We start from the raw sequence: 25,032 nt of genomic DNA on the forward strand, positions 1-25,032 counted from the left end.
AGATCGCAAGGTCTGAATGTGAACCTTAATATGTGTCTATCTAGAATCTAGTCGTACATGTTTTCCGGGCTGATTCGTGTAACCGTTTCATGTTTTGATGGCCCAACACTTGTTTATCTTTATCTTTGTGTCTTTTGGCATTTTTCTTAGCGGTGTCTGGTAATTTAGGCACCCTGAAATTTAAGCTCTGTGTCAGGGTTCAAATTTATATATATGCTTGTCTCTTGTTATTGTTTTTCTTGTCTTGGTTCCTGTGGCTCACTAGGGGTTTTTCTTGAATATTAAATAATGCTTGCTTGATACTTTCTTGGTTACTCAATTATAATTCATCAATACTTGCTTAACTCAAATACGAACACTTAATATACATCAACTCTAACTCCTTATATTCATAAATATCGATAATACTTTAATACTTAATAAAGCACACAATTATATCACTCTTATGAAATAGTAATACACAAAACACCAGTCCATCGACTTTCATGTCATATACATATATAAACACCAGTCCAGGAAGCAACGTCCAACCTTCCTGGACCGGGAGCAAGACCTTACTGACTAACACATTCTCTCGCACATTCAACGAAGACTTAATCACTCAGTTCACAACACGTGCAACACTTCGCATTCATAACAAGGGGATATAACAATCATACCAAAATATCAAACTAACATTCATTCTCGCCATACCTCCCCATGACACTCTCTTCTTCCTCTAGCCAGTTAGTCACCACTAGCCCATAGCCTAATGACAAAAAAAAAGTTAAACATTTTTATTATCTTCAAAATTAAGGTCGCTATTCAAGAGTGCCTAATTTTCCGCCTTGTCAAAAAAAAGTGCCAAATTTACCGGTGCCTAAATTACCTGTGCTTAAAATTCCAGTGCCTAAACATCCTAGATTCTTTCTTAGCCTATCTAAGTTCACAAACGGACTTATTTTAATCATTTTGCATATTGCAAACGACACTTGACTCACGTGGAACTAATGCATCGGCACCTGAATGGTGGCCAGCACATACATACGCTAACGGCGACTACTGCCCACTCTTTCCTAGATCTAAGTGCCTAACTATGACCTCCGTCTGTCGTGGGGTTACGGCCTAACAGTGTCAGTTTATGAAGGGAAAAAGATCAAGGACTGTAGGGGGGATGGGTAGGGAAGGGGAGGCCCTTCGGCTGCTCTGTTGTTGCGTCACAGCGCTCTCCAGTTGGCCGTGACGTAACATTTATCAGGCTTCTCGCAACACGCCACGGTCCGGCATAGCGAACTAAAAGCGTTCGTTTCAGTCACAATGACCCCAACGGTCAACGAGAAAACGCCAAAGCTATGACTGGCATGACTGTACAAGTTGACGTCAGTGCACGTAGAGTCCAGATGCAATAAAAGTGAAATCTAAATCTAAAACTTACCGTGCCCTAAACAAAATGTTTACTTCGGATTAGACAAGGTGAATTAAAAAATAAAATAGTTTTTCTTTGTCTTGGATAATAGTTTCTAACCATTTCATTGCTTCATACTTTTGGGCTTATTTCATATAACGCCAATAATGGCTTCCACAGTGTCAGTGCAGTTCCATTGCAGAGTACAGATTCTCTGCTAAATCATGAGACTATTTCATACAAGGACTTGAACTAGTTTGTTCTTCTTATTCGACATGTATTTGGAAGGAGCAAATTAAAGCTTTTCTGATTCAGTGTAAGTTAATATGCTATTTTTTTGGACCTACTTGACGTACATTATGATGAATGTCTATACAGAATTCTAGATCTATCTATCTATCTATCTATCTATCTATCTATCTATCTATCTATCTATCTATCTATCTATCTATCTATCTATCTATCTATCTATCTATCTATCTATCTATAATAACTAACTAACTAACTAACTATCTACTGTACTCTAACTAGAAAAGAAATTAATTATCCTATATTGCGGCTTGCTAAGTTCTGGTGCAACGGCTGCTTCTTATCTTCCATATAAAACCTGTAACGTAAACTGTATTTTTTTTTTTGACAAAAATTTATTTTTATTATTATAAAAACATGGGAGTCTACACTATGTAAAGGGGGTGTTATTATTTTGTATAATTTTTTAAAACATTTATGTATGAGCTTTGTTATTTCGACAAAATAAAGATTTACAAAATAACTGTGTTTTCAGTTGTACGAGCTACTTTCCGAAAACATTTTTTTAAAAAGAAAGTATACATTTTTTACGTTTTGGACCTAAATGTGTACACAGCACAGAAACCCAGTCTCAAATATCCAACTCCCCCAAAAGATTAGACCATGCTAACCAAAGCGCACTGAACATGGTTTTAGCATTAAAATTGCGCTATACAAAGGTAGTTAGAAACAAGAAAATCATTTTAAAATTACTTTAAAAAACAACAATTCTTATACGAAGAGTAATTCTATCAATTAGGTTGGATCAGTCATGGAGTTAAATTTGTAATAGATCTTGACCAACAGCAATAAATCTGCGCGATTAGAAATATTTTTACCAATTTTTTTTTGCTTAGCGCTATTTCATGCTTTTCACAAAGCTTCTGTAACCTCACTCTGTCTGTCTGTCTGTAAGCTAAAGAGTTTGTACACGTCATTTCTCCCACACCCAATCTCGGATCAAGCTGAAATTGTGCACAATTATTTCTTTTACCTCACAACACAAGAATCAATTAAATGTTTGGTATCTTGAACAAGGGAAAGAAATCGTACTTGACAGATGTGGAGGTATATGTTGAATTAGTCATAAACAACAACAAAAAACAAACAAACAAACTAAAAATATAATATTAAGTGCTTTTTAAGTAATTAAAATCACATCATAAAAATCGAGCTTTTGTTCTTAGCTGAGTTATAAACTCATCTGAATTAAGTAGGCCCACTAATATATAATATAATATAAAAGAGATGGAAGCTTCCAGCATAGTTAAGAAAAGGGCAACAAGAAATGTGTACGTTCCAATTTCTTGATATCGTTACGTTAGTATTCACATTTTTCTTTAAATATGTAAATTACATAAATCAAAATATTTCCTTAGGCTTATAGACTTATAGAGATGTAAATTATTTTTTTTTTAATTACAAAGGGAACCATTAAAACATTAAAATGTCACCTATTTAAGAAATTTGTCTAATGAGGGGGAAACATTTTTGACAAGGTGGCGATGACGAATTTAGGAAATTTAAGCACCGCGTATTTACGGATATTTAGGCACCCGGAAATTTAGGTACCGGATAATTAGGCACTTTTTGACAAGGCGGAAAGTTAAGCACCGGAAAATTAGGCACTCTTTAATAAGCGATCTTTATTTTGAAAATAATTTTAAAATGTTAACGTATATTTTATCCTTAGGCTATGGGCTATCGGTGACGTTATAATAAATAGCAACTATAACGGTTAACGATTTTAGCTATAGAAAAGCTGACAAAATGGGAAAAATGACAATCATGAGAATGTGTGGAAAAAATGACTCATGAGTCATTATGTAATATAGACATCACAGCATTCAGGGAAGGGGAGGTAGAGATGATTCTCCGCTCATTGCTTCCTTCCATCACCAACCCCTAAGGTTGACTGGTGAGTTTTTTAAATTGATGATTATGCAATTTGTGTAAATATTTAGTTACTAATGTAAATACTTAGGATTAAAAAGTATTATAAAATATTTTTATTATGTCGGTGAGTTTTGGCGATAAATATAATCGCAATCGCCCTCTGCTTATGGGAAAGGGAGGGGTCGTACTTTTAAAATGGGATGGGCGGGGGGGGGGGAGGAGCGCACACACTGGACTAAAGGGTATGGAAACACAAAGGTGTTAAAATGGAAGTCTGGGGATTATATTTTAGAGGCCTTCCAAAAACTTTGGTAGACATATTTCTGTTAAAACCATCATAATAATAATAACAGTAATAAAAATAATAATATATATAATGGAAATGAAGATAGTTAAATTTCATTGGGCAGTGTTCAAAGTTAGGGAAACGAGTGTTTTTTTGTTGTTGTTTTTAATCATATATAAATATTTATGTGTGTGTGTGTGTTTAATAATGTGTGTATGAAACCTTTTTTTGTCGTTGTTTTTTTTTTTCATTCTGAAGAAACAAATAATTGAATATGGTACTGAACACAAAAGGAATAGAGGAATCATACCTTCTCGAAAATTGTAGTAAATATATTTGGTTTATGATAGAGAAGGCGGGGTTAAATTGGAACATCAACAATCTTCTATAAGCAGAATAAGTATTAATAAGAGACCAGTATTCCAAAAAAATAAAATTTAAATTGTTAACTCATCTGTCTTTTCCATATTTTTTTTTAATTTTCAAAACTATATTTTATCGTAATTTCTAGCCGTTTTGCGATTTCCATTGCAATTTATATAAATATTATATTACATAAATTTACATATATTCAATAAAAGTTAATTACCACATTAGAAGGACGTAACACACCTATACACTCCCACAATAGATCTTCCTAAAGGGGTTACCCATTAACAATATAAAAGAAGAAGTGTTGATAATAGATATTAATGCTATTATAAAATATGAATACTACTTTCGTTTATCAACATATTTAATTCCTACAAGTAACGCGCGCAAACCTGCTAATTTCCATTCCCACTATAAGAAGACAATTTTCTCCAGACTTCCAGTTATGTACAATGCTGCCCAGTACTCCAGTGTGTAGCTGTTATGACACAAGACTCTTCGAAATAATAATAGACTCTCAGGTTATTACTCTATAAATACTTTAATATTACAACAAGTTATGTAAATACGAACATTTCATTTCTCTTCCTGTCAATTTCTCCCGGCTTCCCCTTTTAAACATCCCTTCCATTCATTACACAAATTCGCACCATTATTCATGCACACCGTGCTGCGCTACGACCGTAACAGTAGCCTTGAGACTCATTACGTCATTTTCACGACCTAGTTCAACATCTACCCGCGACAAATCCTCTCCTTTTAGTGGGAGTGCGTAGAGGGGGAAGTGCTAAGGAGGGGAAGCAATGAGAAGAGAATCAACTCTACCTCCCCTTCCCTGAATCCTGTGAGGTCTACATATTATAATGACTATTACTCCGGAGTCATTTTTTCCACATATTCTCACGATTGTCATTTTTTCCCCTCGTTTTGTCAGCTTTTCTTTTATATCATGAAAATTCAGTAAGAATCATTCTAGTTGCTATTTTTTTAATAACGTCACCGATAGCCCATAGCCTAAGGATAAAATATACGTTAACATTTTAAAACTACTTTCAAAATTAAGGTCGCTAATTAAAGAGTGCCTAATTTTCCGGTGCCTAATTTTCCGCCTTGTCAAAAAGTGCCTAATTATCCGGTGCCTAAATTTCCGTGTGCCTAATTATCCGGGTGCCTAAATTTCCGGTGCCTAAATATCCGGTGCCTAAATTTCCAGATACCGGCGATGACTTCGAAGATTTCTTAGGCCGAAAATGCCCGAGACGTCATGTTCACGTTGAGGCAAACCGCGCGAAATCTCAGTCTCGTTCTGAAACGAGCCATAACTTCGATGTAACATCAGCTTTGAGTAAATGTCTCTGTTTCTCCTTCTCTCGCCTTGTAAACTATTTAAACTAAACAAGAGAAGATATAGCTTGAGAACTGCGCTGGAATGGTATAAGAATATAGATCTATTGTTAATATGCAGGCAATAGGGATTTGCATTATTTGCAACCTTGCAGGTACACATCTATTCTACATCCTCTAATAAGGCCCTGCATTTTATTTCATCTTTATGCTATATATTTCTCGTACATGATAGTTCACTCACATTTCCTACGCTTTAAGGAGTTTTTTTATATTATTGTTTGCTTTTAGTCGTAACACGATAATTGTTCATATCATAGAGATCCATCATCATCATCTTTCTTTTGAGTTCCTCATGGAACATAGGGCCTCTGTGAAAACACGCTACTCTCCACGGTCTCTTGCTAGTTTTTTTTTTATGGCTTCCCAGCTCTTTCCGGTCCTCTCGGCTTCCTCTAGTATACTGCGTCGCCATGTTCTTTTTGGTCTTCCTCTGCGTCTTGTTCCCTGGGGGTTCCACTCTAAGGCCTGCCTAGCTCTGTTGTTGGTATCTTTTCTAAGGGTGTGACCAATCCATCTCCACTTCCTCTCTAAGATCTGCACTTCTATATTTTTCTGCCCATTCATCTCCCATAGTTTGGTGTTTTCTACTTTGTCGTACCAGTGTATTTTTTAGGATATTATATCATAGAGATTGGATGAGAAGAAAGTCTGGGTATGGTCGGAACGTTGTCGCCCTCACAGCAGTCCCCCCCTCCACACACACACACACGCGGCTGTTGGAGCCAAAGAAACGTCAAATAACAGCTATAGCTGGGGATCAGCACGTTCTACAGAATGTTGCACCGTGTGCTGCAAGCTGCTTTTCAAGGATCGCTGGCTCCTGATTATTCCTCAGGGTTGACTTCCGAACAGTTTCCCATGTTTGGGGTTTTGCGGAGGCGCGTTGAATGAATGGTAAAGGTTGGGCTTCCGAACCTAGGGGTTCTAGGCTCGAATCCTGTTAGAGACTGGGATTTTTAATTTTGGGATCTCCTTGGCGCCCCTGAGCCCACCTACACGACATTAGTTGAGGAAAAGTAAAGGCTGTTGGTCGTTGAGCTGGCTACATGACACCCTCGTTAACCGTGCGCCACAGAAACAGATGACCTTTACATCATCTGCCCAATAGATCGTTAGGTTCTGAAAAGGAAAATGTTTTTTTCAAGGCAGCAGAAATTTGAATTCAGAGTTGTTAAATTTTTTTTCTCCTACAGCTCTTGCAGCTCAAAATTGAGTATTTTCTAATCACTATAACATACAATGGCATACATAAAATGTATAGCCCAAACTGAAAAACATAGCACTCAAATATTTTTTTAAAATCGGTATTAATTTTCCCTTAAACAACACAAATAAAATCTACACACTATGTATACATCAAAATAAATGTTATTTACTGTCCACTTACTTATGGACGACCCTGTAAGTATATTTTGTATATCTCTATGGCATACGGGAAATCTTTTATTTAGAAAAAAAATATTTGAAAGCTGGCTGCCTGGTCATGCTGCATGACCTCTCGACTGTCTCGATGGTCTCGGGTTTCAACCCTGCCCGCCGCCATTCCCCGCCTCCATCTAGAGGTTTGGACTATGATGTAATCGTCTTCAATTCTGAAAAAACATCCGAAAATTGTAAAAGAAACAAAACAATTTTTAAAATATTAATTAACACACTTCACAAGGTGTCTGAATATTTAGGCACTGGAATTTTAAGCATTGCAATTTAGGCACAGGTACATAGGAAAATTAAATTAAATTAAACCCCAACCTCAAGCTTAACAGGAGATTTTTTGGTACCGGGTATTGATAATTACGCAATTTATGTACATAAATAGTCATTGTTTGATATACTTTTGATTCATTGTTATAAAAATATGTATTATATATTATGTCGCTGCCCATCTCTAATATAAAATTCAGCAACTTTCAAATCCTTAGTAAATATAACGTCAAATGTCCATATCCTTTACTCCAGTGTTTTGCCTTTTATTTCCATTACGTAAGTTTTATGACCAGGTTTAACATCTACCTGCGAGAAAATCCATTTCAGTGGGAGGGCGTGTTGTGAGAGAGGAAGGGTGTGGGCATTGTGCGGGTTACTTGGGCATTGTGCGGGTTACTTGGGGATTTAAACGAGACCCATCGTTATAATGATAGGTCACGGTTTATATATGTTAATAAACTAACAAAAGTATTTAGTGATTATATATATAATAGTCATTTTATCCAAATATTATTAGTCCTCTTTTTTTTTTCAATTTTCAGAACACTATATTTTATATTTTATTTGTAGCCGATTTTTTGCATTTTCCTACCATATTTATTGTATATAAATATTATATTACATAAATTGACATGTATGTTGAATATATGCAGATATGTGGAAAAGTTAATTACCACAATATACAAAAAAATACTTGAAGAAAGTAAAAAATGTGCACTTAGTACCAACACACTTTTACACTCTCACAAGAGATCTTACAAAAAGTTTTACCCATTTTAAATAATGAATATAAAAAAAAAGAGATAACTATGATGACCTGTCTTTTGGGTTGAAAATATGCTAACGTGGGAGGGGGTAGGGGGGAAGTGAAGTAGTTTATTTTTTATACCTTTTCAATTAATTCATCGTTAATCCCTTACTAAAAACTCATTCTGATATAATGCATCGGCGCCGGGTGGGAGAGTTTTTGCTGCTTGACCCCCATGTTCCGAAAGAAAAATGTCAAGTTTATAAGGCAAGGTAAGTTTTACAAGGAGTTCACTGCACCTTTGTGACGCTGTACCCCCACCTAGCAAACACACACGCACACACATCTACAGGCCAGATTTACTTCTAAAATGTGAGCCTTACAGCGTTTCATGCAGAACTAAAGAAAATGGTCGAGTGGGAGGTAGGTGGAGAATGAGCTGGAGGAAGAGGGGAGGCTTACTGCTACACGCTTTCTCTGCTGTTGCGTCAAGGTGACGCAACGATACTTTATCAGGCTTTCCTCTACACGCCACGGTCCAGTAAAAGGAAATAAAGGCGTGCTTTTCGGACACAATGACCGCACTGGTCAACGAAAAAACTCCAAAGCCATGACTGTGCAGGTTTACGTCAGTGTATATAAACGTAACAAAGGTGCAGTAAAATCCTTGTAAAACTTACCGTGCCTTAAAAACTTTACATTTTGTTTCGGAGTAGACAGTCACATAGACTATATTAGAAATATATCTTCCTGGATGAGTCTTGGATAGAGGTATTTAGTCTCGCAACCATTTCATTTCAATCACGCCATGGCTTCCACTGACGATGCTCTACAAATGAAACTCGTTATGAACAAGACTCGTACTAGAGGTCTAGTGAAGTCTAGTGCATCATAGTTCAATGGACTGAGCTTGGATTTACAAGTTATTAATAGTTCAACGTAGGTATTTTTTTTTTATTTTCACTGTACGTCTGCGTGGTATGCGCCCTTGACTGTCGTCTTGAAGGCCCGGGGCTCAAACCCCGCCCGCTGACATTCACCGCCGTCTTGCTGGAGGTTTAGGCTTGGATGTAATAATCTTCAATTCTGAAGGAACATCCGAAAACGTGTCAAAGAAACTCATTTTTTTTCAAGCAAGGTTTTTACTTATACTTTTAAAATGTTTCTCTTGTTTCTTATATCGGACTGTATGAACCATAGACTTTCTTGTTAAAAATAGTTAATATGAATGTTCAAATAATATATATATAAGTCTTATATATTATTTGAACATTCATATTAACTATTTTTAACAAGAAAAACATTTTTAAAAAATACATTTTGTAAAGACGATGCCTTTTCCTATTATACAACTTAAAGTAAAATAAATAAAAAAAATATATATAAATATAAAATATAAACATATATTAAAAATAATTTTAAAAACATATTGGTTTAAATCGTGTATTGATCCAGTAATTTTGACACTGTCGGCTTCGTGAACTTGATGTGGATGCCTATGTCGTTACCAATTCGGCCAGCGAGCGATGCATAGTTTAGTGATTCTTTATTGATATTCTTATTATATGGACATCTAGATCTAACACTAGACCTGGACATTTGACTCCCAAGATTTACTACCTCCTGAACATTAATTAATTAAAGCCTTGAATCAATGATGCCTTACATTCGGAAATTCCCGAAGGCGATAGTCTTTTCAAGAACTCGTTTGTCCTTTCAAAATCGATGTTGGCTCTAGATCTAAGTCTAGTACTCAAGACTAATTTACATTCATTTATTTTTTACTTTGAAAAATTATAACGGTCAAAATAGAATTTTCACCTATGTGGTCAACGAGCTAGTAATTCTTTTCTCAGCGATATACATCCACTTAAATTTCTAGGAAAATCATTAGAGCCGTTTGTGAGATTCGCGGTACGCGTCCAGGATCTTGAAGGTTCCATGAAGTTTTGACTTGAATAGATATACCGTATTGTAAAAGATTAAAAAAAAAGACTTCTAAGGTAGACCTTTGATGAATTTTTAAATAAAATTAACACTCGTAATTATTTTCCATGTTCTGACAGAATTGTTCATTTTTCACATTTGTACATATACCCTGATATGACAATAACATTTTTGTTTGTGATTACTTTTGGTATTAAATGCATACTCTTTTTATATAACACAAATTAAAGTTTATAAACCAAAACTTAATTTAATTTAATAGGGTTAAATCAACGATGGCATCAGTGGCGTAGCATCCATGGCGCGAAGGGGTTCAATGAACCCGGGCCCACAAGCAATAGGGGCGCGAAGGAGCTCATTACGCTTGGGCCCATGCCTCAAGGCCAGTTGGAGCCCACATTAGAACTTAGGAAGAACATTTGTTTGTTCATTTGAAACACTTCTAAGTAGTTTAACTCTGTTAAGTACTTGTAAAAACATTGACTTTTAAGACACTATTACTTATATGCAGTCCTAACTGAATGAAACGTTATGACATAATTACTTTTTTAAAGAAAAAAGTACGATCTTTACATTGGAATGTCTTCACATTTAGTTTACTCATTTTTGTCACTTACTAAATTTGTCTTATTGGCTGGAGAGGAGCCCATCAAGATGTTCTTGAACCCGGAGTACTAGTGTGATATTTACTTGTGTAGCAGGCAGTGGTTACGTCCTATAGTCCTCGCAGTACTGGAGTGATATTTACTTGTGTAGCAGGCAGTGGTTACGTCCGAAAGTCCTCGCAGTACTGGAGTGATATTTACTTGTGTAGCAGGCAGTGGTTACGTCGTATACAGTCTCTGGCCATCACTTAAATTAAAATTTAACTTAACATTTAAACTACGTGCTTGCATATTACTTCCCAATGTGTCATAAAACGAATAGATATTAATTAATAATATCGTTTTATCCCGTGCGTTTAAGAATGTGCACTTATAATACTGTCTCTAACTCAGTCACAAGAAGCACTGGCACTTGATTTCCAACATCAATTCGGTCCAACACCAAGCCATGTTTATCCCATCTCCCATTTAGCTTGAGTCTGTCACACAAGTTCTTGGTTGGATCCCCAAACTAAATGAAATATAGATGTTAAATGTTTTCTTGGAGGTTCAGCGAGTGCCTATTTAAATTATTCTGAAAGCGGATTCCAGCGGTGGTTGATTTTGAAACCAATACGATGCCAATGCCCATACATTCTCATCGTATGACCTCAAAACCATCCATTCGAATAACTTTTTTTTTTTAAAGTTACGATCTTTACATTGGAATGTCTTTGCATTTAGATAACTCAATTTGTCACACACTAAATTTGTCTTATTGGCTGGAGGGGGGCCCACCAAGATGTTCTTGAACCCGGGCCCACCCAAATGTTCTTGAACCCGGGCCACGGGTACCTTGCTACACCACTGTATGGCATCGTAAATTAGGAGAGAAAGAGTTAACAATGTTTATGGTCTAAATATAGGAGGATGTACTTTTTTGGTAAGGATCAACAAATTAGAACATCAGACTTTTAAAAATCTATTGTTACCTTGTTTTTTTCTCTAGTTCCATTTGTATTAAAATCTAGTAATAAGGTCCGTCTGTGTGCGCGTGTGTTGTGTTGGCGAAGTCGCGCCGATGGGAGAAATATTTATTCACTTGCAAAATACTATAAGAAACATTTGACATGTATCAATAGCTTACTTTGAGTATTGCGGAAGAGTTTACTTTAGTTCAAGAGTTCAACTGAAGAATGTCGTGGTCGCTAACCAGATCACCAACTAGAGTTGCTGTTTTTGTTTTTTTAACGTTTGAAACCGTGGCATGTAAAATTTTAGATCTGCATTTTGTCAAAATTTACTTTATATAAATAGTAAAACTATATTGGCACTCGGCCTACGCGACCTTCCAAAACAAAAGCCTAAATATTTTAAATATTCTTTTATTTTCACTAGGCCATTTGAGCATTGAATGCGCTGCATAATTCACTCAAGAAAACCAAGGATTTAGCAGAGTTTAAGTATCTAATTAATATGCACGACTAAATTAACATTTGGCAATATATAGGTACGTAAAGTTCCCCTTTCAGACCTTGTGGTCTATGAGGCAGATGATGTAAAGGTCATCTGTTTCTGTGACCTACGGTTTACGAGGGTGTCATGTGGCCAGCTGAGTGGACCCAAAGATCCCGAAATAAAAAATACCTGTTTTCACCGGGATTCGAACCAGGGACCACCGGTTCGGAAGCCAAGCGTTTCACCGCTCAGCCACGCTTAGGGCATAATTATCTTCTCTTTTGAACCTCTGAAATTTATAGAAGATTTTCCTACACTGCGGAAAGCCTATAAATAGTTTTTTTTTTTTGGTGTTTCCGGTGTAGAAAAGAACACACGTTTGGCTAAAGCTATGTCTTTCATTAGTAAGTTACATAGTAATTTGTGTACAAACACTAGCAGACGACTTCAAAGATACTTCATTTACTAATCAGAAAAAACAAAACAGTTTCGAGGACTCTAATTTGAATTTGAATGTTACCAACTAAACAAAGCTACAAATGGTAAAAAGTGCACAGTAATTATCAGTTCATTTAAACAAAAACAACAAAGCTTATCAAATCATCCATTTTTTTTTCTATACACCGAATACACCAAAAACATTTTATTTATAGATTCTTTCCCTTGAATGGTGATTTTTATTAATGGCTTCTGTGTAAAAATTACGGACACTAGTAATAAACGTTGAAAGCGATTGATAAATTGCTATAAAAAATGTCGCGTCATTGAACCATTGAACTCTGTATAAAAATGTGTAGCTTTAAAAACGTAACTATTCTGAGATTTTTAATTTTTTTTTTGCTTGTGAATTGAAACAAAGATACATATTAGACAATAAGAGAAACATTTAATTATGTATGAACTGAGAAATTTCATTATGAAATGAAGGTGCTACTTAACTTGACCCCTGAGGACATCTCGAGACTATTCCGGGTTGATAACATCGCCGACCCGACCACTTATTATATTGTGCCTCAAAGTGGCCACTGTGAGGTGGCGAGTTCGTGAACCACTTGTTATCTTCTCCTCGAGTGGGTGGGTCAGTGGACTCACGGTCATCTCGGAGAAAGTACATGACCATTGCCTACAACCATTGTATTTTTGTTTTGACATGTGACATAAGTTCTGTTCCCAGGTCACTCTGCGAGTTACACATTCAGGAAAGGTAAGCACACAGATGTCTTTGTTTATGTGTTGACATTCATTTTCCGGTAAAGTCGTCCATAAACGATGTGTAAGATTTATTGGAAGTGGTTTAGAGATAGGACGTTTTATCGAAGATGTTAAGGTTTGATTTCTTGTCGTGGGGGAGTGGAGGGCGGTCTTGTCGTGTAGTATGCGCTTCGGACATGATGGTCCATAGATTAAGTTCTGCCCAACGTAGCACCGTCCGGGACCCTCGTCAAACTACTCCCGAGGGTCTCGCCCTCCCCACCCCCCACCTCTTCTGTTTTGCAGAGACCATTCGTTATAGCAGGCCTCAACACTGACCTGCAGCGTCACAACCTGTGGGCAGTGGAGACCCATGGCTCGTTTCCACGTCGTACATAGGTTGCAAACGTTGCAGGTCAGTGTTCAGGCCTTCTGTGATGATTGGTCTCGGTCTTGCTGGCTATTTCATTATCAACAGACAGTCTAAAACATAATTAAAAACCAAACTTCCAGACGTCATTCTACGCAAAACTGTTCGGTCGTTGTGCTGAGCTAGACCATAGCACTATGTTGCTAGACTGAATATGACCTGCCTAAATTACTTACAGTATTAGGATTATTTCAGTTTCGCGTATTAATTTTATATTTGCACACTTTGACCTTGTTTTTTTCTGCCAATATTTGTTTTGAATTGGCTCAACGTATTTAGTATGATGACCAAAAAAAAAAAAAAACTTCACGAGCATTTTGGACGTATTTTTCTTCTTTCTGTTATAAAAAAAACCCAAAGGGAACCCAGTATATAATTATAGAGATGCAAATCAAATCTAGGCATATATGTGCCACATTTAATCCAATTCGTACATGTACATTGCAAAATAGATGGAAAACAAAACAGTTTATGTGAATGCACATACGTCTATTGTACATTTATCTTTATTATATCAATTACTGGAAAAAATCATACGTTTATTTTATTTCAAAAGTATTAATAGTTGGCATAAGCCATTGTAACATTGTAATATTGTAAAATAATAATTTCGTTCTTAAAATAAGGCATTTTATAACCTTGTTGCTCTTTGTTTCTAAAATTATTTTTGCTTCAAATAATCTCATTTTACTAACATCAATTTAATTTCATGAACTCACCCTTTGCTTGCCCGCCTTCACGTTTTATTTCCTTCGCTCTGTCTCTTACCCGGCACCTTCGTCACGGTGGTCACGCTTAACCCGGCACCTTCGTCACGGAGGTCACGCTTAACCCGGCACCTTCGTCACGGAGGTCACGCTTAACCCGGCACCTTCGTCACGGAGGTCACGCTTAACCCGGCACCCTTTCCACTTCCACTTCTCCCCTACCTTGTTTTCGGATCACTTCAAAACTTCCATCGTCCCTGGCGGAAGGTCTGAAATTATGTACACATGAATATCCCGGAAGCTTGAAATGTGTGTACCTAAATCTTGCTTTGTGTCAGCCTGTCAGCCGCAATAGGTATTGACTCAGTCCGTTAGGGCACCTATTGTCCCATTGACTCAGTCCGTTAGGGCACCTATTGTCCCGCTCCTCACCTCACCGTCTACGCTAACTCATAGATCTGAAGACACAATTTTTAGGTCCGATACCTTTTTTTTAAAGAGGTCAAAGTGACCTTAGTGTGCACATTCCCCTCCCCCTCCTCTAACACTTCTAAGAAATCACTAGCTGCTTTTGGCGGTTAAATGTATTAGTAGTACGTATTCTCTCTGCCCCAGGAGTTGAACAATTACAGATAGCCAGCATTGGGGGAGGGGTATATATTTCATACTGATGCCCTCCGCCTCCAAGAAAAATGTCCAGAACAAGCGAGCAGAAATGAGCTTGAAAAGACAAATATAGGTTCGTGAAACAGGGATGACTTGTTCTTGAAGATAAGAAAGCCTGGACTCTCGTCAATATGAGTACTTTGGTGGATCACGCTTATGGTGCATTATGTAACAGAAAGCTACGACATTATTCTGATTTATTATTAAGCCAATAGATGTTGAAATTAACAAAATTTCTTCATTTATCGCTTAAATCAGTAATAAGCCTTTTTTTCCATAACCGGAACACTTCGCACACTCTGAGTATTTCACGGGACACTTTGCTTTAGCTTTTATTAGAGTGATTAATTCACGCAATGGTCTGATATTTAATTATTCCAGTAGTTCGTGGAGCACCTATTTAGTAACACAGTTTTGGAAGCCTGTCTTAAATGATAATGATTCCAGATACAGATAATGGATAAAGCAATTTAGTTTGGTAAATAGACTAGCAGATCTAGATCTAAATAAGGCCTAACATTTAAAATAGCTAACATTAACAATTATCGATTACTTTAATACCGGTATCTGCCGGTGTCCAGGTTCGTTTCAACACAAAAGCTTATTATTATTTTATCATGCCTATTGACTGTAGAAGCCTGTTTCCTCCCGGGGGCGAATCGGACAGTAGTGGCCACAGCTGCTGACTTGAACACCTCATCGACCACAGCCACTCTTTTCCCTCCTGTAAATTAAAAACTCACTCCATTAGCCGGCATGGACATGCGTGTTTTGCGCGTGCCGTTACGTCACCGGCCACCGGCTAGTCAGTAGTTGGGAATGGCGATAATGGGACAGCAGGTCATGGCTTTGTTATCTGTATGCTGCTTACGGCTCGTACCGTAAAGAGCCATAATGAACCCATACTTCTTGAATAGTTCGAGACCAGAGGCGTCTCTAGGAGCGTGGTAGGTGGGAAGCGGGCATTTCCCAAGGGCCAAACTCATTTAGAAGTATTTTAATTTTGTCCTGGCTAGGATCTTGTGTGTTGTGTAAATCCAACAATTTTCTTCTTTACTAGTCTAAACTAGCAAAGGGGCATTACAATTAACAAGATAGATGTAGGCTACTCAAGACTGTTGCATACTTCACTGATGTATTTATTTATAAATGGGATGCTTGTCTTGTCTCCCCTAGCCGTCGTTTCCTTATCTGTCTCTATCACTATTCAAACTTCTCTAAGCTCCAGCCATCTTGTTCTACTTGTACGCCTATTCTGCTACGTCATTCGTCTGACTACGTCATTACATTTACTAAAAAACAATGCCCAATATAGTTATCAACAAAACTAACATACTCTCTAAACTAAACTAGGTCCCTAAATACAGCATTAAACAATTTAAGCACTCAGGTTGTAGAAACACTTTTCTATGTTTCGGAAAAAAAAAGAGTCACTAAGCCTGTAAATATAGCTTTTAAAGTTGCACTTATCTGAATGTCAGGGCGACATTAACCCATGATTTAGAAAAACACATTTCGTCCAATATTCTGAAGCTAAATGGGTATATAAAGGCAGTATATAATAATCAAAATAAAAAAAGCAAAATAATTTTTAAAAATCCTTTAAAAAAACAACAACAAAGCTTATCTAAGGGGAAAAACTCCGCACGTAATACTATATCTCTTTATAATGTAGAAGTTATTTCCCTTATTCGACATCAAACACAATTAATGACCAATAATTTATTGACTAATTGGATATTTTTAGCGGCCCCGTAAGGGGAAAAAGCCGCTATTAGGTTTGTGCGAAATGTCCGTCTGTCCGTCTGTCACACTCAGATCTCGAAAACTAGAAGAGATAAGAAAAATATTATTTCATCATTAAATGCGGCTTGAAAAGTTTAGGTGCAACGGCTACTTTTGGTTTTCTAAAAGCAAACCGTTAAATTTATAAAATTAATTATGCAAGCGATTTTTTCATAAAAATACACCAATTCTAAAACAATTACGTAAATGTAAGGGAGGTAATGTTACAATATGCTAACAAAGATGGGCAATTTTGGTGTATTTTCAGTATCACTAAGTCAAATATATTTTTAAAATGTACAGGAAATGTTTACAACAAATATAAATAATAGTTAACGATGTTTTTTCTGGTCAACTAGCTGCTAAAATTAAAAGAAAACATTTCTGTTTGTTTATAAAGGCTAATAATGCACTTTGTATGTAAATATCACGCACATTTTTTTAATGGACTTTTTATGCAGCGATTTTCGTGCAGTAGCGTAAGGGGTAAAAGCCGCAATCAGATTTTATTTTTTTTTTGTTTAGTGCCCCATCCGAATAAAAGAAGATTATTTTTGTGCGTTTTGTCTGTTGGTCGGTCTGTCCGTCACGATTAGATAAAAAAAACTAGAACTCTAAAAGCTATTGAAAATCTGATTTACCCTTTAATGTTCCTCCCGTAACATCTCAATAGTTTTAAGTATCTAAAAATTTATTGTTCCGGATTTTTTTGTGCAAAACTAATCAACCCCAACAAATGTTTGTTTGCTCTTCTAATTTATATTACATTCAATTTCCATGCTTAAACGTTGCAAAAACACATTATCAATAATATGTTGTTCCGTTTTTTTTATGTAAATAGCATATTAATGCTAAATCAAAATGTCTATTCTGACTTATATTTCATTAAGTGTAAAAATGTTCCGGATATTGTTTTATAAAACATGAATTATGCCTAACGATTGTTTGAAATCGCATAATTTACTAATATTACACTTATATTATTTGACAATGCGTCACTATAATTTGGTTATCAATATCAAATTGTTCCGTATTTTCATCTTTAAACAAATTTTTAAAATATCGACAATAGGTTGTTCAGGGCTTTAAAAAAAAGTAATTCACTAGAATTGATTACTGAACATTACTTTTTAGACATTTAATTTTCTTGCTGAAACATAACATAGAAGTTTTGTAATCGATAAAGAATGTTCCGGATTTTGTTTCTTACAAATCGTCGCCAGAAAGTTCCGAATTTATTTAAAAATCTACTAACGCCAAATAATTGTTTGAACTCCCTCTTCTAATTAATAAACAAATAATCTTCTCATTTACGAAATAATGTTTTTACGGATTTTTATGAAAAATATTTTAACTCACTACTCTTTTACAGTACATTTAACTTTCTACCTAAAACATTAAAAAATCTAATTATCGTTAATATTATGTTCCGATTTTTAAGGAAAACAGAATCCATACACCATAGTAAGGTATGAAAATCTCTCCACATGGCTGTAGTACATCTAATTTTTATACCAGACCATCCAAAAAATTTAATTAACGGTATTACATTTATCTGAAATTCTCTTTTTCTTTTACTATTTATACAAACATCCGAAACAATCTATTATATAAACTTTTCAATTGTGTTCATACCTAAACATTATTGCGATGTTTTGAAACGTAAAATAAAGGCTAATTAATTTTTAATAACTTTTAGTTGTTGTTTTTTTATATCAAGATGACGGACAGACCGACTGACAGACAAAACGCAAAAACAATGCGGCTTTGATCCTCTTTAAATAAATTCTATTAGAACTCAGTGCACCAATGTCTATGAACCCTCGTTAAATATCTCGTGTAAATAAAGACATTTTTTTATGGTACCGCTACTATATATAGCCTATTGTGAGGTAATGGAATTTTTTTTCTTTGACGTCATATGAATGGACTCTTTAAATGTAATGCTAAAAGAACGCACTCGGTGCACCAATGTCTATTAACCCTCGAAAAATTGCTCGTATTGACGAAAACATATTTTATTCTAACTAAGCCGTGTGACGTAGTGTTTTTTTTTCCTTTGACGTCATATGGAATGAATTCTTTAAAAGAAATGCTAAAAGAACGCACTCGGTGCACCAATGTCTATAAACACTCAATAAATGGCTCGTATTGATGAAGGCGATTTTTAGTCTAGCTAGGCCGTGTGACGTTGTGTTTGTTTTTCCCTCTGACGTTATATGGAATTAATTCTTCAAATGAAATGAAAAAAGAACTCGGTATAGTAATGTTTATTAAGCCTCGTTATGTGACTCGCGTTTAAAAAAGGAATGATATCTTGATTTAGATCTAATCTAGATTTTAAAACTAGATCAAGATTTTTATTACAGTATATCTAGATCTGGATTTATATTCTAATTAAAATTATTTTAGAGTCTAAATCTAGAATTTCTAGATCTAGTTTAGACTAAAATAGACTAAATTAAGATGTAGAATTTCAATTTCTAAACTTAAAGTGTAAAAAAAAGTTTAGATTTTCATTTCCAAACGTTTTGAACATTATTACTTTTGACCATCAAAATTAAATCACCTCTTGAATATTATTTGCGAATATGCAGATCCGACAGGGATCCGACTTCGACGGGGGCCGCCTCTGAGTTTGTGTAACACAAACTCTCTTTGTAATTTTGTTTTTTTATTGATCAGTGATGGGAATTTACCTAAAATTTTACTATCATTTTTTTTCCTTAAAAATCAGAAAAATATTTTTGAGAAAAGATGTTGCCATGACTATTCTAATTAGTTCAGACTGCCTTGACCATTTACATAGATACAAGTGCAAAAAGAAGAAAAGCAGTCTTCAAGTACTTCCTTTGAATTTGCAAAGAACTGTCCTTCCATACATATTTTTATTTATGCAGTACTCAGTGGCATAGCTAGGGATTTGAGGGCCCTGGGGAACTTGACCTCCTTAAGGACCCTTGCATTTCGACATTCGACATCATGCCATGAGATAATGGCGTACTATTTATTAAAAAAAACAACAACACATTTTTGGACACTCATATGAGGGACCACCTCAAGTTGGGGCCCGAGGGGATTTTCAGATTTGGACCCCCCCCCTCACCACACCCTAGCCACGCCACTGGCAGTACCAGTATAGCAAAAGAGCAGGGACTATGATTTCAAACATTTCTTTTTCAAATGTCCAGTACAACTATATATTACAACTATAACTATAATTTAATAAATAATTTAAAATAAAATATTTAATGACTTTTTTATTTGGTTTACATTGGCACACTTGCAGAAAATTTCCTAATTAAAAAAAAAAGTCTGTTCTCATAACTGATAGATTCATGCTTTGCTAGGTACAATAATAATTGTTTCAAGTTTCAACTTCATCCGAGAATGGGTGTGGGAGAAACAAATATGTACAATTATCTAAAGGGACAAAATACTATTTATTTATCTATATCTGTGAATACTGAAGTGTTAATTTCTCTTGTTGGTATGAAACAAAATAATGAATTACAAGTAATTAATTGACTTTTTTTTTTATTGATTTGTGTATCGTATACGCCAATGAATAATTGTGAAAAGTTTCAGCTTGATCCGAGATTGGGTGTGGAAGAAATAACGTGTACAAACTTTTTACCAGACAGAGTTGATATAAGCTTGGTGAGAAAGCAGTCTTAGCTTCAACCGCAGGATTAGGGACAGAAAACTTGAAAGGATAAAGCAAATGGAATATAACTGCCTCCTTTCAAAATAATTGTATACTTCATATTAAAAAATTCTTTAAAACCATTTCACTCTGTCCTAGACCCACGAAACACGCCGAAAACAAAGTATGAACCAGGACCGCCCGACTTGCCAGCACCAACAGCAGCAACAAAATGCGACGCCACAGCTGCCACCACCGGCGTTCATGTCCGACTCGGATCCATGGAAGTCGTGCGACGAGGACCAAGAAGAGAGCAGCTCCAAGAACGCGCACAGAAGAGCCAAGAGAAACATTCCGGAGACGGAGAAGGACGACAAGTATTGGGAGAAGAGAAAGAGAAATAATTTGGCCGCCAAGAGATCTCGCGAGAACAAGAGGCTTCTGGAGAGTGACATCAGACAGAAGGTACCGTACTAAAACAGTTTTGTTATTTTATTCTTGCCAAAAGTACTGATTTCAGTGATTTGTAATGTAACATGTCTACGAAAATGTCTTTTTTTTTTAAATCCATTTAGTTCTCCTCGGGAAGTTTGTTGTGGAAATAGTGTACTGTCAACTTGCTATTACATTCTGTTCTCCTTGGGAAGTTTGTTGTGGAAATAGTGTACTGTCAACTTGATATTACATTCTGTTCTCGCTTAATTTGTGAAATTAAAGGTCAATCTATCTGTATTTCTAAATGCCATCTACTAATTCAATCTTTTTATCTTCCTTGCTTTTGTTTATCTGGCATATTGAAATTACATGTATGACTAAAATAAAACCCTATTTACTTATTTATTTACGAATTCTTTTTACAGTGCTTTTTAATATGATTATTGTCCAATGATTACGATGGATTGGGTAGTGAAAAGTGTATAGCACTAGCGGAAGTTAAATCAGATAACCCTAACTCTTAAGTAATCTAGGTTAACGTGGAAAACAACAGAATTCCTCTTTAAGAAATAACATATTTTTATTTTCGAAAAAATTCTTGAAAAGGTTGAGCACACACTCTATTATAGAGGGCGCTGAGTGGTTAAGCGCTTGGCTTCCGAACCTGGGGTCCTGGGTTCGAATTTCTGTGAAAACTGAGATTTGGAAATTGGGGATTTTTAGGGCACCCCTGAGTCCACCCAACTCTAATGGGTACCTGACTTAAGTTGGGTAAAGTAAAGGCGGTTGGTTGTTGTGCTGGCCACATGAAACCCTGCTCTTTAACCGTTGGCTAAAGAAATAGATGATTTTAACATCATCTGCCCCATAGGTCTAGGTCTGAAAGGGAAAACTATACTTTACACACTATTAATACACAATATATATTAATATTACAGATTCACAAAATTAGACTTAACATGAAGCTTGTAACTTATTGATTAATCTCGCATATTTGTAACCATATTTTTAACTCCCTGGCTATAGTTAGTGATATTAGAAATTTACTGCTATTTCTGAAAATATAACTACATTGTTTATAAAATAAAAAAACAACCTAGACAATGACATTTATTATTACGTTATGGATGAACTCTTAATTAACACTTAGTTTTCTCTAATTAATTTTAAATTGTCTTCCAGTCACATAAAGCAATATTAGATAAAAAAAATAATTAGATTAAGTGTGTTTACAAAATGCTGGTTGATAATTTTTGCTTCAATATTAATTTTAGGTTGCCCTTTTGGAGGAACAAAATGCTTTATTGCGCAAGGAAATCGTCATCATAAAGGCACGCTATGGAATTCCAACTGAACAAAGTCTGCTTACCCCTGGTGAACAAGCGCAATGCATTCTAGAGGTCAAGGCTGCTCGCGAAGCTAATGAGTTGCGCAAGAAGAGAGAAAGCGCAGGAAATATTGACGACGTATCTTCAACATCTCCCTCAGTGTTCTCTGTGGGGCTGCACTCGTCCCTCGATGATTCTGATGCTGAGAAAGTCTGCAGTGAGTCTTCCGACAACAGCCCAAAAGTAAGTGAGACCACCTACAACTTGCAAACTTCCTACGGTCCTGCTGCTTACGGACCTTTCAATCCATCGCCCAGCTGGGCTCCAGCCGCCAGCTCAAGCCAGCAGGGCTTAGCAAGTAACAGCTCTGGTCATCCTTTCTCCCCTTCTCCTGGTCACCAGCCTAAGCAGTCGTCCACTCCGTCTTCCTACCAGGCCAAGCACAGCTCACCGTACACTCGCTACGGCCCTGGGTCAATGAGTGGGTACCCGAGGCCTTACGACTTCTACAGCATGCAGTACGGAAACCAAAGCACGCCAAGGATTTATGAAGAGGGCTACCCCGGAGCCCCAGCAGACCTCAGAATGAACATCAAGAGACAAGAGGAGCAGAGAGCATGTAGGGGTCAGACCTCTCTGAAATCGCCCATCCCCCAGTCAGATTTTCTAGATGACATCGCGGCGATGGGGTATGCACATGGCGGGCGACCACATATTGGGCAGGAACAGCTGAGGCGTCAAAGCGCTGACCATACTTCTGTCATGAGCAGTGGATTTAGTAGGCTTTCGTGTGACTTGAAAAATGTGAACGCTGATGGAGTAAAACCCATCATGCAACAGGATACCAAATTAGAACTTGACCTGAATTGAACACATTTCTAGTTAATTAAGAATACAAAAAAATTTTCTTAACTGTCCCATATGCAATACTCAGTCATTTTAAACAAGATGTGAAAAGAATTGGGCATTTGATTAAAAAGACATTTTGTTGATTTTTTTAAAAGTTTGTTACTAAATAACTCATACAACTTTAATAAAGTCATTTTTAAAGTAATCATCAGGCGATCATTAGAGCACTTAGTATATACTGTAATCCTTAGGTACACTATGTACAATATTTAAATGTGATGTTGCGTTTTTTTTTATAGAAATTTTTAAAATATTTTTTTAAAGTATCTTTAGTCGGAATAGGATTTTTTAAAAAATTAATTACTGTTTGATATGGGCTGTCCGTATATGCATAAGCAATAAGCAACATTAATGATACTGATATCAGTGGTGAATATAGACAATGGTATGTGTAAGGTCGGTAAGAAAGTAGGTCATCTATGCCATACAGACGACTGGACTGTTAAAGATATTCGTTACTAACTTGGATGTGTATTGAAGCACTCCAACATTGAAATCTATATGATTGAAATACTTATGTAATATATTTCTTTTACAAAACTATTTTAAGGTGTAGCCTAGTGGAAATTCCGTGAAGTGATTTTGTTTTGTTTTGTTTTCAAATCTATTATTGGATGGTTATTTTTGACTGGCTCTATGGAAATGCCTATTCTTGTTGCTGTTATAAAATATTAGTACCGGTACTGTACCGGCATTTATTTTACTATGAGCGATGATATTTAATTGAGGTTCATTTGTTTCCATGCAAACTATTGAGAACTAATGGCGCTTATGAATCACACTTTAATAAAAATGATTTTTTTTCTCAATATATCTCTTACATAAGAACTAATTTTGTTACATTCTCCCCCCCCCCCTTTTTTTTTGTGGTAAAGGTGAAACGTAATTAAAAAAAAGCGTATTGAGGTACCGGTTAGTTGAATACATATCAATAGTATTAGATAGAAGTAGAGTAGGAACAAACGTGAGAGTTTCTATTTAAACTACACACTTTTAAAGTAGACATTTGTACGCCCTATTGACAGCTATTTAGTTTATTGTAGGCAGGCTTATCATTGACAGCTATATAGTTTTTATTGTTTATTGTAGGCAGGCTTATCATTGACAGCTATATAGTTTATGGTTTATTGTAGGCAGGCTTATCATTAACAGCTATATAGTTTATTGTAGGCGGGCTTATCATAAACAGCTATATAGTTTATTGTAGGCAGGCTTATCATTAACAGCTATATAGTTTATTGTAGGCAGGCTTATCATAAACAGCTATATAGTTTATTGTAGGCAGGCTTATCATTGATAGCTATATAGTTTATGGTAAATTGTAGGCAGGCCTATCATTGACAGCTATATAGTTTATGGTTAATTGTAGGCAGGCTTATCATTGATAGCTATATAGTTTATGGTTCATTGTAGACAGGCCTATCATTGACAGCTATATAGTTTATGGTTTATTGTAGACTGGCTTATCATTGACAGCTATATAGTTTATTGTAGGCAGGCTTATCATTGACAGCTATATAGTTTATTGTAGGCAGGCTATCATTGATAGCTATATAGTTTATGGTTTATTGTTGGCAGGCTTATCATTGACAGCTATATAGTTTATGGTTTATTGTAGGCAGGCTTATCATTGACAGCTATATAGTTTATTGTAGGCAGGCTTATCATTAACAGCCATATAGTTTATTGTAGGCAGGCTTATCATTGACAGCTATATAGTTTAATGTAGGCAGGTATATCCTTGACAGCTATATGGTTTTATTGTAGGCAGGCTTATCATTGACAGGTATATAGTTTGTTTATTGTAGGCAGGCTTTTCATTTACAGATGTATAGTTTATGGTTTATTGTAGGCAGGCTTA

At 35.9% G+C, this 25,032-nt stretch overlaps 1 protein-coding gene across 3 annotated transcripts; it reads left to right on the plus strand.

Moving 5' to 3' along the window:
* Positions 1-1,259: 1,259 nt before the first annotated feature.
* Positions 1,260-24,206, plus strand: LOC106070346 (nuclear factor interleukin-3-regulated protein-like). 3 transcript variants are annotated; one of them, XM_056025460.1, is made up of 4 exons: positions 1,260-1,452; positions 1,565-1,700; positions 20,659-20,964; positions 22,209-24,206. In XM_056025460.1, exons 3-4 carry the CDS (start codon positions 20,686-20,688, stop codon positions 23,130-23,132), a joined length of 1,203 nt encoding a protein of 400 aa, XP_055881435.1. In that variant the 5' UTR covers positions 1,260-1,452; positions 1,565-1,700; positions 20,659-20,685; the 3' UTR covers positions 23,133-24,206. The 3 variants fall into 3 exon arrangements, with proteins under 3 accessions (XP_055881435.1, XP_055881434.1, XP_055881436.1); XM_056025459.1 differs by having other exon boundaries at positions 1,260-1,700; XM_056025461.1 differs by lacking the exons at positions 1,260-1,452; positions 1,565-1,700 and adding an exon at positions 8,633-9,024.
* The last annotated feature ends 826 nt before the right edge of the window (positions 24,207-25,032 follow it).

The sequence above is a fragment of the Biomphalaria glabrata genome, chromosome 4, assembly GCF_947242115.1.
Source record: "Biomphalaria glabrata chromosome 4, xgBioGlab47.1, whole genome shotgun sequence".
Classification (NCBI taxonomy): domain Eukaryota; kingdom Metazoa; phylum Mollusca; class Gastropoda; family Planorbidae; genus Biomphalaria; species Biomphalaria glabrata.